This window comes from Polypterus senegalus, chromosome 12 (genome assembly GCF_016835505.1).
Source record: "Polypterus senegalus isolate Bchr_013 chromosome 12, ASM1683550v1, whole genome shotgun sequence".
NCBI lineage: Eukaryota > Metazoa > Chordata > Cladistia > Polypteriformes > Polypteridae > Polypterus > Polypterus senegalus.
The window spans coordinates 91,092,097-91,106,716 of NC_053165.1; the positions used below are offsets into that span (position 1 = coordinate 91,092,097).

At 42.2% G+C, this 14,620-nt stretch overlaps 1 protein-coding gene across 5 annotated transcripts in view; it reads left to right on the forward strand.

Annotated features, from left to right (window-relative positions):
- Positions 1-14,620, forward strand: part of col5a3a (collagen, type V, alpha 3a) — a 292,461-nt gene that overhangs the window by 266,658 nt on the left and 11,183 nt on the right. For all 5 annotated transcript variants that reach the window (XM_039772887.1, XM_039772888.1, XM_039772889.1 and 2 more), the window contains 2 exons: positions 8,150-8,257; positions 12,935-12,988. In XM_039772887.1, coding sequence (XP_039628821.1) covers positions 8,150-8,257; positions 12,935-12,988 — 162 coding nt within the window. The remainder of the gene's footprint in view (positions 1-8,149; positions 8,258-12,934; positions 12,989-14,620) is intronic.

Consider the following 14,620-nt stretch of genomic DNA (forward strand, 5'->3'; position numbering starts at 1 on the left):
TGTTTGTCAAGTTCGACTATCTTGTCAGAACTTGTCAGAATCTTGTCAGGTTACCTGAGCTTCACTTTTCCTCCTTGTGTTGCTGTGATTTGTCTCATACCCCTGAATTTGTGTTTGCTTGAGTTACCCTTCAGTTCATGTTGATGCTGGTTTTAGTTTCACTGATTCTTTTAATTTTTACAGATACTAGGGGGCTCACTTCACTCGCCCACCCCTGGGTTTGGTTTACCGGATATACAATTTAAAGAGGTTATTTTTATGGGAATTGTTACATATGCATTATTTTCACTGTTACTTTAAACCTTTTGTAAAAACAATATTTGGAATTAACTTTTCTTCAAGATCGCATTGAATTTTGATTCCGTGTTTGGACTTACATCGTGACAACGCAATGTATAACTGCCCGTGAGCAAATATCGTTTGTTTCTCTCTAATAAATAAAACGACTTTCTCGAATGTTTGTCCATACTCTTTCTTCTTCACTTTGTCATTGATGTGTCATCTAGGATGTATAAAATTATTGTCCTGATAAAATTTATAAGAGCTGAGAGCGCAGGAAGTGTGTCTGACAAAAGTATTCACATGACTGAGGTTAGATGACCGTGTTTGAAAATGGTTGTAAGTAGGGCGTGACTTGAAGGAATCTCATGTTAAAAGTCTCCGACTCACGGGATTTCATACCACAACAACGTTTTTGGAATCTTTTAATTCTCGCTGGCAACACGAATTAGATGAACTACAGTACAAGTCTCCGACTTTGACAAATCTGAACAATATATTCGATCTCTTTTCGCTATTCACCGAATAATAATTTCCATTTGTTTGCGCTAATGTGATCTTTCCTATCGTTTTATTTTGAGACTTTGGAATTTTCGTACTTCCATTACCTCCAGCCTGCCGTGCATGTTTACCGTGCCAACAAGTTTAAATTCTTTACGACATTCAACTTTGTCATCTACTCTTTGTCCTTTATTTCCGGGCCCTGGCATGTTTAAATCTCTTTCTCACGAGACGTATAATGCTGCTCATGTTGTGAAGGGGTTGGGAGGGCTGAACACACACTAAGGAGATGTGGTTGGATCAGCTGCTGTCTTGCTGCTGGTTAGCTGCATGTTCTGCTTGTTCATTTAAAAGCCTGTACAGCAGCTGTCCTTTGATCTCACTTCCTTGTCTCGCGTGACGTCAAAGTGTCTTCTGAGAAGATCACGTCTCGTCTCCCTCGACTCCCTCCCAAGATTTTTTTTTTTATAATAGAGAGATTTGACAAAAAGATCGATATGGTCAAATCTGTAGAATGTTTGTCAAGTTTGACTATCTTGTCAGAATTTCTGATTACCTGAGCTTCTCTAATACTCCTTGTGATGCCGTAATTTGTCTCATACCCTTGAATTTCTATTTGCTCAAGCCCTCTTTCAGTTCATTTTGAAGCTGGTTTGAGTTCCACCGATTCTTTTAATTTGTTCAGATATTCGACACAGTGATCGATAAGGTCAAATCTATAAAACGTTATTTGTCAAGTTCTACTAAATTGTCTTGTGAGAATGTATGTCTACCTGAGCTTCTCTTTTATTGTATGTGATATTATAATTAGTCTCTTACCCCTAAATTGGTATTTTTTCGACTCGTTCTACAGTTCATGTTAGTGCAGATTTTACTTTTACTGTTATTTTTACTTTCTCATATACAAAGTATAGGGATAGTATTGTAATCGTCCAAAGATTCAATGTCAAGATTTTGATGAATCTCAACATTTTAGACCTCCCTGACTTTCTTGTATACTAAGTATAGGGAAAGTATTGTAACCATCCAAAAATTCCATTTCGAGATTTTGATGAATCTCGACGTTTTAGACCTCCCTGTGTCTGAAAATACCATTTTTGGAATTATGTTTGTGTGTGTGTTTAAATAAAATAACTTGAGTATGCTTTCACTTCAGTCAACCAAATTTTGCATACAAGTATTTGGTACAAAAGGCAGATTTCTATCAACTGTTGGATTATTTCCTGGTACTTTACTTTTATTCATGCAGCAGAGTCTGATTTATTCAACTTTACTTTTATAAAGTTGTTCAATATATACTCAGCAAAAAAAGAAACGTTCCTTTTTCCAGGACTGTGTATTTCAACAATAATGTTTTAAAAATCCAAATAACTTTACAGATCTTCATTGTCAAGGGTTTAAACAATGTTTTCCATGCATGTTCAATTAACCATAATCAATTAATTAACATGCACCTGTGGAATGGTCGTTAAGACCAAAGTAGGCATTTAAGGTCACAGTTCTAAAAACGCAGGACACTAAAGAGACTTGTCTACCGACTGTGAAAGATGCCCAGGGTCCCTGCTCATCTGCGTGAACGTGCATTAGGCATGCTGCAGGGAGGCATGAGGACTGCTGATGTGGCTAGGGCAGTAAATTGCCATGTCTGCACTGTGAGACGCCTAAGACAGCGCTACAGGGAGACAGGAAGGACAGCTGATCATCCTCGCAGTGGAAGAGCCCGGATCTCAATCCCATTGAGCACGTCTGGGACCTGTTGGATCGCAGGGTGAGGGCTAGGGCCATTCCCCCCAGAAATGTCCAGGAACTTGCAGGTGCCTTGGTGGAAGAGTGGGGTAACATCTCACAGCAAGAACTGACAAATCTGGTCCAGTCCATGAGGAGGAGATGCACTGCAGTACTTCAAGCAGCTGGTGGCCACACCAGATACTGACTGGTACTTTTGATTTTGAGTCTCCCTTCATTCAGGGACACATTGTGAAACATTTTTAGTTTATGTCTTATGGTGTTGACTCTTTTAGTGTTCATACAAATATTTACACATTAAGTTTACTGAAAGAAAAAACAGTTGAAAGTCAGAGGACGTTTCTTTTTTTGCTGAGTATATTATTAATATAATTTGATACTATCCGTATGTATGGTGTTCACATCAATACCCCGTATGTATGGTGTTCGCGTCAATACCTCGACTCAATACAAGTTAGAACCATGCAATGGGACTCTGCCTCTGTAGTTAGAACATAACGTGGCAAACGCGGACGCAGTACTGCATGATTGGCTAAGAATGTTTGAATACTTCAGTGACGCTGCTGGACGGCCGAGTATTGTAAGTCGGTGTTGGTTTGAAACGTTGGTGTGGTGGGGCGTACTTTCCAGGACTAACAACTTCGACTGACTTAAACCTTTCGACAGCTCTAAATTACCATAAGTAATTTAGAACGTATCGCCAATTGCTTGGTACGTCGAAATCTATCATTAGGCCGTTCGGTTTTCGCATCTGTCCTTCTGAAATCTATTGGTAAACTGAGTAATGACGGCTGGGTATTAACAGTGGTCATTGTTTAAATTTTAGCCGATCTCAGATCTAAAATGACCACGCCAACATAATTATTACTCTGACTCTGATTAGAGTCGTAAAATACGGTTTGTTTTGAAAATTTGTTTGCCGGAAAAAATCAAATGAGGTGCGCCGAAGAACTGAGTTCACGTCTCACAGCCCTGTTTAAACAGAAAGCTCTTCATTACATCGCTGAAAAGGTCTACTTTAAGCACAGATCAGTGCCATGATAACAAAATCATTTCAAGGACTTAACAAAACAAATGATTCTTTGCAGAGAAAGTATGGATTTCACAAACGTAGAATTTGTAGCCCGATTCGTTCGGGCTCCCAGTCTCTAGTATATTATTAATTTGATTTGATTTGTTGTCGATGGTTCTTTAATGTACATAATATAAAAATATATTCATTGTCTTGCAGTTCACTCCTCAAATATCCATCCCCATATCTGAGTATATGAGAAAGTCGAGAAGAGACCACTCACGATTTTTTTATTTGTTATGATCAGTCTCATATCATTGAATTTGTATTTGCTCCAGTGTCCCTACAAATCAGTTTTAGTTGTATTGGGGTCCTTATGTTATACTCATTTGTACAAGGATTGACGATGTTCAGATGTTTGGACTGGTGTTCCTTGATTATGACTCGTCTCATATACTCTGAACTCAAAGATTATCAGGTTGTTCTTTATTTCCACGTAATTACATTGATCCTTTCAGGTTGTTTCTAGGGACCCCTGTGTTCCATTAGACTCTTCATTTATTTACTCAGATTTATCCACACAAGGTAATGTACTGCTGGTTTCAGTAGTAATAACAGACAGACATCCTAAAACGAATTGCACGTGGAATCCTAGATGACAGTGCTGTGTGTGCGCCTGCATAATTTCCCGGCAGGCCTCAGTGTAATTTGTTCCTACGAGCTCTCAACTTAATGCATGGCTTGTGTCCAACAGCATTGCTTTAGCTGGAACGTGACCCTTAACACAAAGCCACTGAGGGATCTTGTTCTTACGTGAAGGGAAGTGAACCTCCAGGTGCCAACCAAAGACAGAGAAATAAGTTTGAACATATCCTGGAGGAGGCATGAAACCATCGGAGGTTAAAACTTCGTGGCAAACCAATGCGATAAGCAAAGAGAGCGCTGACTTTAATTTCACTCTTTTCTGTCGCTCCATGGGAGCCATCAAGCCTCTCTTCACAGACTGAAAATGAGGAGACCTGACATAGACTCCAGCGATCCCATTATCCTACGAGTGCGTGACTCTGAACAAGCCCGCTAATTGACAGAATCAAAAAGGAGTTAATTACGCAAGAGCTCACTTCTTTTTTTCTGACAGTTCTGGGCAAACTTCGCAGCAGCTGCTTAAACAATAAATATTAATCTGGAGGAAAGGAGCTGTCAGCACACATTTGTTACCTGGGCCTTATCTGTCTTCTCCGCTGAGCTTCCTGAGAGATTCAGCTGGCAGAGTGAAGGAGCGGCTGCTAGCTCATCCGTTCTGTCAAGTATGCAAAGTGAGCAGCTTGTGGCCTCCTCGCACGTTTGCTTTTAAGGAAAAATGAAGACTCCGCTACGCCTTGCTCTGGAGCGAGTTGAGAAGGTGGGCTTTGATGACCCTCTGAACTGACTCGCCGCTCTTGACAGCCTTCTGAAGCCCGTGTCGAATCCCGAAGTAATAAGTGGAACCGAAATGGCGGAATCATTACTCCCTCCAAATCACACAATTGTTCATGTTTAATAAATTGTACTGCATCAAGAAGTAGTGAGGGTATCAGACGAGAAGGACACTGGGGGTTATCTTCATGGCCCACTTATCAAAGACTTTAGGAATGTTATTATTTCAATCAAATTTTACAGAAAAAGAGAAAGAAAGAAAATCTTAAGTCCCAACACAGACTCGATTAAAGTTCAAATGATTTTTTCAATTTTGAATTAATGCAAATTCCATTTATCCAGTTCTGGTTGAAGCTCGTTTGGAGCCCTAGGTGGGCTTCCTGGATTTCCATAGTCACCTAAGTTGTTCATAGCATGAAGTTGGCGTTACTTGACTTCTACGACCTGTGGGGGGAGGTCCCCCTCAGTATCCAGAATGTGCAACACTTTCAATAGTGCAAATGATGCCCTATTGTTCATTGTGGCCTCTAGAAGGTGTATCAGGACCTCAAACACCCAGACACAATTGCACCACAACAGTCCCAGTTTATTTAAAGTATTTTTAATTTAAGCAATGCCTTCAGCACAACTCAGCAATACAGTACAACTCTTTCTTTACTTTTTCCACAGTTCCATTTCTTCCTCCACCTCTGACTCCATCTCCTCTTGAGCTGAGTGGAGGCTCAGCTCGATTTTAACTCTACACCCATGAATACTTTCTAGAGCTCAATCTGTTGACCCCCTCCACCATGAAGCACTTTCAGGTCAGGTAGGACCCCAGCAATCCTTGTGTTGTCAGTATCCCCCTGGCAGCCACCACAGAACCCAGCAGGGAAGGTCCCTGGAACCACAACTCCCATGCTGCCCTGTGGTTTTCCATAGTGGAGCTCACCAGATGGAATGCTGCCACGTAGTATATGGGGGAATGTTTCACCCATAGCAGGCAGTCTCCCACTGTCCTGACAATTCCAGGTCCCATAGCCCAAACAGAGCGTCCTTCTGAGGTTGCTGGGATGCCAATCCCGGTGTAGCTGCTGCCATAGCATCTTCTTGTACTCATGTTTTGGCACAGCAGAGGAATATCACTGCTCCTCAGCTGTTGTTCACTTCCTGTGCCCTCCTGGCCAGGTAAGGGAGCAGGATCCATCCTGGCAGGGACACCAGTTGGTCCCTCACAGCATATACCGTCGACTTTAATGTGCATGAACCCTTTGGTATGGGGAGCGTGCCCACTTTTATGTTCATAAACAGCGCCCACTCGTTTCATGATTGCCGCCACTCAGATGATGGCACCCTATGTTGCCTAATGAAACAACCAGCTCTGTGTTTAACCAATTGTTCATATAAATTCTAACAAAAGATTTAACTTAACTTAAGATTTAACTTATATCTCCCCAAGTGGAGGAGTTTAAGTATCTCGGGGTCTTGTTCACGAGTGAGGGAAGAATGGATCGTGAGATTGACAGGCGGATCGGTGCGGCATCCGCAGTGATGCGGGCTCTGCATCGGTCTGTCGTAGTGAAAAAGGAGCTGAGCCGTAAGTCAAAGCTCTCAATTTACCAGTCGATCTACGCTCCTACCCTCACCTATGGTCATGAGCTATGGGTAGTGACCGAAAGAACGAGATCGCGAATACAAGCGGCTGAAATGAGTTTCCTCCACAGGGAGTCTGGGCTTTCCCTTAAAGATAGGGTGAGAGGCTCAGTCATCCAGAAGGAGCTCAGAGTAGAGCCGCTGCTCCTCCGCATCGAGAGGAGTCAGATGAGGTAGTTTGGGCATCTGATCATGATGCCTCCTGGACGCCTCCCTGGTGAGGTGTTCCGGGCACGTCCAACTGGGAGGAGGCCCCGTGGAAGACCCAGGACACGCTGGAGGGACTATGTCTCCCGGCTGGCCTGGGAACGCCTTGGGATTCTCCTGGAAGAGCTGGAAGAAGTGGCCGGGGAGAGGGGAGTCTGGGCTTCTCTGCTTAAGCTGCTACCCCCGCAACCCGATCTTGGATAAGTAGAAGAGGATGGATGGATGGAGATTTAACTTGGCAGGCCGTGAGGACTGTAATAATAAGTGGTGTTTCTATGAATATTTTTGGAGTTTGGCACATAAAGGTTTCCGATTCTGACGTTTAATTTATGTTTATAAATTATCACAGGGCACAGATACCCACACACCAAGCACACACTAGGGACAATTTAGAATCACCAATGCACCTAACCTGCATGTCTTTAGACTGTGGGAGGAAACCAGAGCACCCGGAGGAAACTCACATAGACACGGGGAGAACATTTAAACTCCAATGCAGAGAGGACCCGGGAGGTGAACCCGGGTCTCCTAACTGTGAATTATGGTTATAAAATTAAATTTCATTAATGTTTTTCTTTGTTTTAATTTACATAACCCTGTGTTGAAGGTCACGTGACAGCACTCGTCATGTTAAAGATGTAATTTACGCGACCGCACTGTGCATTATCCCTCGGTGGGTAAAACTCCTCCTAGTCTCCTCGGTGGTAGGATTGTCTTCTAGCACAAGTTACATGTTAACAGTCGACTTCTGCTTACGCTTGTCTCTGTGGGTGCACAGCGTCTTGTGGGAACCTGTGGCACAGCAGCTCACTTCTCCTGCTGTTTGAAAGAGAAGCAGCTGAATGACATGTCGATTTTTAAAAAAATACAAGCAACTTACCTTACTGCATGAAAGTTGGCTCGGTGACACTTTATGCTACGGGGACTAAAATATGTACTCCGTAGATTGCACCATTGTCTAAAGATTATAATGATTTAATATTTATGTCATGTTTGGAAGCAGCCCAGAAGTTTATGTTGAGATTTGAAATCTTCTACATTTCAGAAATTTGAACTTCAATTAGCCTGTCCACAGCCAACAACAATAAACAAGGGGACTTGAAAACTTACGTCGCTTGAGGTCGAACGTGTTGTCTGTGAAAGCAGTTTCAGGCTCGTAATATTGAAATCGTGAATGAATATCGTGATATTCATCCGGGAGGGAGTAGAGCCACTGCTCCTCCGCATCGAGAGGAGTCAGATGAGGTGGCTCGGGCATCTGATCAGGATGCCTCCTGGACAACTCCCTATGCCAACTCTCAGCACATTCAGGGTTGCTTCACATTCAAATTATGAACATCTTTCTGTTGTTTTTAGGGTCACGCTGGCTTGATCGGTTTGATTGGACCCCCAGGAGAACAAGGAGAGAAGGGAGACCGGGGTCTTCCAGGACCTCAGGGACCACAAGGGCCTAAAGGAGACATCGTAAGTGACATTTACCTCACTGAGCTTGCTAAGTCGGGGCAGGTGCTTTTGGTGCCACTTTTGGTATTATCTCATAACTTAAACTGTAAGTTTGACTTTTCACATTTCACATTGGGCAATCATGGAGTTAAAAAAATGTATTTTTATAAAGGTGAAGCCAAAAGCTTCCAACATAATAATGGCATGGCTTCATTTTGGGTCAAGTGCCTGTGTGCTTGATGAATGGAGGAGAAGAAAATTCATTTATAATCAGGAGTAATCAATTCATGACATCACCCAGGTGCAGGGCTGTCTCACGGTTATGTCCTTTCTTGATTAAGAGAGTGATGAGTGACCACTTGAGCCTGTTGGGAGATGAGGAACTGGCCGCGTAAACTACTAAGCATCTCACTATATAGAAAATCCAATGACTGTCTGCTTTTCACGGGAGAACTACTTAACAGATTTAGATCAGTTTTTTTTCTAGAATTTGCTTGAAAATTCCGGTTGGTTTTGTAACTTCTCTCATCACACTAAGTATCATAGTTCGCTTGCGGAAGCGATTTATTCACACGAATCCGAGAGGCTGTGGGTCGAGGGGAGGGGGAGGGGGACCTCAAGAGTAGGGAGCTGGGCGGGACCCTCCTCACTCACGTGCCAGCCTCTGTTGGAGTCGCTCTACCTCTCGCCACGTGTTGGAGCGCACCTTGCCTCCGCTTAGCTAGCAATTCCTTTTTTTTATCTTCTAGGGATCTTGAGAAAGCTACTCATGCTTTTATCATTTCTTGCCTTGATTACTGCAACTCGGTGTATTCTGAGATTAGCAAATCCCTGAAAAGCAGGTTACAGTTGCTCCAGAATGCTGCCACTCGCTTCCTGGTTGGGGCAAGAAAGTCTGATTCTGTTTCTCCAATATTAGATAGATAGATAGATCAAAAAGTCAAAGTCAACTTTATTGTCATCTCTGCTATACACTGTACAGGTACATAGAGAGACGAGACGACGTGGCTCCAGGTTTCCAGTATAGACAAACATAGAACAGCATAACAGAGGATATAGAATAAATAGGCATATGAAATAGACAATAAATAAGTGACACATTTTAAACTAGAGAATGTGCAATATGCATTTAAATAAAGTTTAAGAGTTTTTAAATAAAGTTAGAACTAGAAAAAGACGAAGAGGTAGGAAGAGGAAGTGTGATGGCTGGGAGTGAGTTCATGAGTCTTATGGCATGTGGGAAGAAGCTATCACGCATCCTGGAAGACCGAGACCTGATGCTGCGGAAGCGTCTGCCAGAAGGAAGGAGCGTGAAAAGTCCGTGTGAAGGATGAGAGGGGTCGAGCACGATGCAGGAGGCCCTTTTGATGCAGCGTCTGTGGAAGATGTCCTGCAGTGGCGGAAGAGACGTTCCAATGATGTTTCCAGCTGCTTTGATGATCCTTTCAATCCGCCTGATATCAGCAACAGTACTGTTTCCGAACCAGGTGGAGATGCAGCTGGTTAGGACGCTCTCTATAGTGCCCCTGTAGAACATGGTGAGGGTAGGAGGGGGCAGGTTGGCTCGCTTCAGTCGTCTCAGAAAGTGTAGACGCTGCTGGGCCTTTTTGGTGATGGAGGTGCTGTTGGTGATAGATATTAGCTTCTTTACAATGGCTGTCAGTAGCTGTCAGTTTTCAAATTGATTTTAAAATTTTGTTGCTAGTTTTTAAATCTTTACATGGGCTTGCTCCTGTCTATTTATCCGAATTGTGTGTTTTACACCAGCCATCAAGAGTGCTTAGATCTTCTGGTCAGTCTCTTGTCTCTTGTTGTCCCTCGTACCAAGTGTAAAACTAAGGGGGACAGAGCGTTTGCAGCTGCTGCTCCTTGCCTGTGGAACTCTTTACCTCATCACATACAATTGAACTGTTCAAAACGAAATTAAAGACTCATTTCTATTTACTTGCATTCTGTGACCTTCAGTAATACTGATGGTTTCCTCATTGTGATTATGTAACATTTCTTCTATTTATTATTTATTTTATTTCTATTTATGTTATTCATGTTAATTGCATGTTTTTCTTTAATTCCATTACTGTAAAGCACTTTGGCCACAGCATTTCTATGTTGTTTTAAATGTGCTATATAAATAAAGTTGACATTGACATTGTTCAGCAGAGGTTATCATCTTGAGATTGTTTAAGGAGTAACGCTTGATGTTTTTGATAGAGAGACCAGAGCTACGTGTGTTTGCTGATTGGCAGAGATGTTACGGCCACGTGCTCTTCTCCCCACGTGAGGGATGCTCTCCCGATCAGATATACAGTGCCAACGTTAAACCTACCTTCCACTTGGCCAAAGATACCTTGCCAACTTATTACATTTTTGGCAAAGAGATCACAGCTACATTCTCACCCCTGATAGCAGAACCAAAAATATTGTAAATCAAGAGCCCCTCGGATATGCAAGCTAACAATATGAATTCTTTTCAATACAAATTTGTAAAAAATGTATTGATTTTTAAAGTTTGTTCTGTTTGGCTACTACACGGCCGTAGCTGCCGGGGACAGCTAGTAATAAATAAAAAAGAAACATTCTTGGTAACGCTAGCGATGTTTAGCAAGAGTCTACTTGGTCCTCGTGCAGATGAAATGGAAACACTGGCAGTGCTTACAGACTCACATGGCACACATTAAGTGGCATTATGGCAAGATGGAATGGGGTCAACAAGGACTCATTTTGTCCTAGAATGAGAAGTATGTGAGGACTGACCAGGATATGGATGAGGCAGTGAGGACTCGTGTTGGGGTAACAGACAAGATCTCAGTTAGAGGAGGTTGGCACCAGGGATCTCCTTGAAGTCCTTACCTCTTGGATCTGGTTATGGATGTGGTGAATCATAGGGTAAAAGACTGTTTTGTCTTGATAGAGTAATATTTTACTCTAGTTTTCCCTTTTCTATTATTAACATGTAGTCTTTGTCAGAATGCCTCAGATCTCACAGACATACCACTGCTTCTAAGGTATTGTACCAAATAACGTCTCCCCACCTTCCCTTCTACATCTATAACCTCAGGCAAGTAGGTGTAGTAAAAGACAAGCAGAGGTTAAGTTACACTTCAAATAATGTATTATTGATAATATTCATAAAATAACAACAATAAGCAAAGTACGAGTGAATACTGGCAACCATACAACCTGATAAATGCTGATGTGGAGCTCCAGGTGGCACACACACTTGTTAATTGCTAAAATGTCTCTAGTTAAGGCATCGTTTTGTGGTCAGCTTTCTTCAGAACAGGCCCCATGTCTGTCTTAATATGGCTGCCCTCTTCATTGTGTTGTCCTTTTCAGTTCATGGTGTGTCAGATGCTCTTTCATCAGATGTTTGTAAGAGAGAGAGAAAGAGACAAGGAAGGGTAAAGCAAGAAAATTTACAGATTCTCTGTCCACACCCTACAGCCAATAGGACTCCATGGTACTTAAAGGCTTCGGATACAAGCTAATTCCAAACAGCCATACTTCAGACCAATGGGGCACGGACTACCTTCACACCTGACCCCCAAAACCATGTGTTGAGCTGAAGTTTGCCAGGTAGGCTTTCCAGTGGGGTTCCTGCGGAGAATCACTGGCCAAACTTGTCTGAGCCACTTCCCCCAACCCTGTCATAAAATTACAAAGACACGGTCCTAAACACTGGGTGGGGAGTCTTTACCATCAAACCATTGCTGTTCTTCTCACTAATGTAACACTAATATAACATGGCTTTGTCTAAGTTACAAATAAAGATATACAAAATATTTATCAACTTATATGCAAAATTTCACACCATAATAAAGACCAGTCCCCCAGTGCAGGTTTTTTTGTTCATGATGTTGGGTTGTGTAGCACCAGAACAGAGGAAATGGAGAGGAAGTTGGAAGAAGGCAGAAGAGCTTGGGATAACTGAGGGTTGAAGATAAATAGGAAGAAGACAGAATATATGAAGGTTAATGATGATCAGGATTCAGACTTTGCCTGCAAAGAGACCAACTGAAAAGAGAGAAGTTTGAATGTTGAGGATCAGTGGTAGTCCAAGATGGAGAATTAGAGGCAGAGATAACCCATAGAGTGCAGGGTGGATGGAACAGTTGGAAGAAGGTATGAGGAGTATTGTGTGGTGGGAGAATTAAGGCGGAGGATGAAGACGAGGTGTTTAAGACCACCAATGATGTACGGAGCTGAGACACGGGCTGTTAAAGGAGAGCAGGAGGAGAAGTTGGGTGTGGTGGAAATGAAAATGTTGAGCTGGATGTGAATAGTGAATGAAATAAGCAGAGGTGCAACAAATCTGGGAGAGATATCTAAGAAAGGTTGAAATGGTGTGGACGTGTGATGAAGATAGACAATGAATATGTGGGGAAAAGAGGGAAGGGAATGCAAGTAAAGGGGCAGAGAAAGTCGAGGTAGGTGGATAAAATTGAAGAAGATCGGAAGGAAAATGGGCTTGACTGGCATAGGAGAAGGTGCAGGGCTGAAATGCGTGGAGAAGGGTTGATCAAACACATCGACCCCACAAAGAAGTGGGAAAAGAAGAAAATGAGGAGAAAGAAAATCCCATCTTAAAGTCTCGTTACAAAATGGTAAAACAATGAAGGGTCGTGCCATTATGGATATACTGTAAATGACGAGAATTCAAGATTTTCTGAAGCGGTTTTCTTTGTTTTGCACCAACAGGGTGAAGGTGGAGATGGGGGCCCGACTGGACCTCCTGGGCCTCAAGGTCTAGCCGTAAGTATGGCTTCCTTCTTTGGTTGTCTTATATATGTTATGCTTTTTTATACACTATATGGCTCCTTGTCTGACAATCACGGCATTAAAGCACTTTGTGTCAAGATGTACGGCAACAACCCTACCCGGTGAACTTCAGAAGATTTCACTCCCTCTGCCCAAAGAGATCTAATTATGGCGCGTTGGTAAATAATGAAATAGCAGAGCGTACATGTTCATTTGACTTCAACCAGCCTAACGTATTTTGAAGTAACCGTCAAGCCATGGAGAACGTGAAGAAGTATTGTGTCAGCTTCTACCCGTTGTAGTCACCACGTACTTTTCAAGTGTCGTTTGTATATACAGTGTGCTTCATTGAACAGTTTAATGCAGCAGGTCCAAACCGACCAACCAGAGCAACCAGAGTGCAGTCACTTTTTCTAAACCTCTAAATGCAGAAAACCAAATGTACCAATGTGATTTTGGGCAGAATAAAGTGGTTAACTGCATCCCTTTACGTGTCTGCCATTTCTTGTATTCATTGTAATTAGTATCAACGCTTGACCAAAGTGGTGGCTCTGAGGCTAGAGATCTGTGACTAATGTGCTGCAAAAATGTCTGCCGTCGCATCAGTCAGGTGGGTGCTGCACATTGGTGGGGGCTGAAGTGTCTGAGAAAAACTCTATATAAATGTAAAGCATTATTATTATTATTATTATTATTATTATTATTATTAGGGGGCTCCACCCCTGCTCACTTTGCTCGCCAACCCACTGGGGGTGGGCACTGGGCACCCGCTATCTCATGGCTGAGCCGCTCGAGGGGTGTCGTGGCGCTCCTCTGTTAGAGAAAGCAATTGTACTGTATTTAAAGAGATGGTATAAAGAAGAGTATGCAGGGTGCGGAACAAAGATGGTTTGGTCCTCAGTTATTACAGGCAGAAAATCAGCTACCTCAGTATTTCACTGTCTATTTTAAATAACAATGAATGATAAAATGTAGTAAAAAAAAAGTAGATGTAAAACAGTAAACATAATAAAATGTAATAAAAAGTAAATAAAAGATTAAATTACATTAAGGCCTCGTCAAAATCAATTTTATGAATTACTTTATCCTCTAGCTCACATTCTATAAACATTACTTTTTTGCATTTCTGTCTGTATATTGTTTGGGATATTTTTCTCTTTTTCATTGATTGGTCGATTCTCTTTGTTCTTGATTTTTATTATATGCAGCTCTTTTTTGTTCATTTTCTTTTTTTCGGCTATCATTTTTGCCACCCTTTTTCTATTGTGATCTAAAACTCGACACTGTTGAATAGATCATTTGCTTTTCTACGTTGCCATTCTAACAGACTGCGATGAAGGGCAAGTTAGCAGCATTGAAAGTGTCACGGGTTGGTCCAGAAGAGAGGACGTGCGCAGCAGGGGTAACGATTGGGCGAGAGACCGCTGCACACTGATGCGGCTATAACAGGATTTTAAACATGCTCTAAATTACACAGGCTAAAAGAGGCCAAGAATAATGCTTCACGGGCTTAGCCATTTGTCATATTTAACTGCTAAATTCAGCAGGCAAAACAAGGCCGCTACGTTAAGACGATGCTCATTAGTCAGCCACGCTCTACTGGCTGCACTTAACTGGTAACTGCTG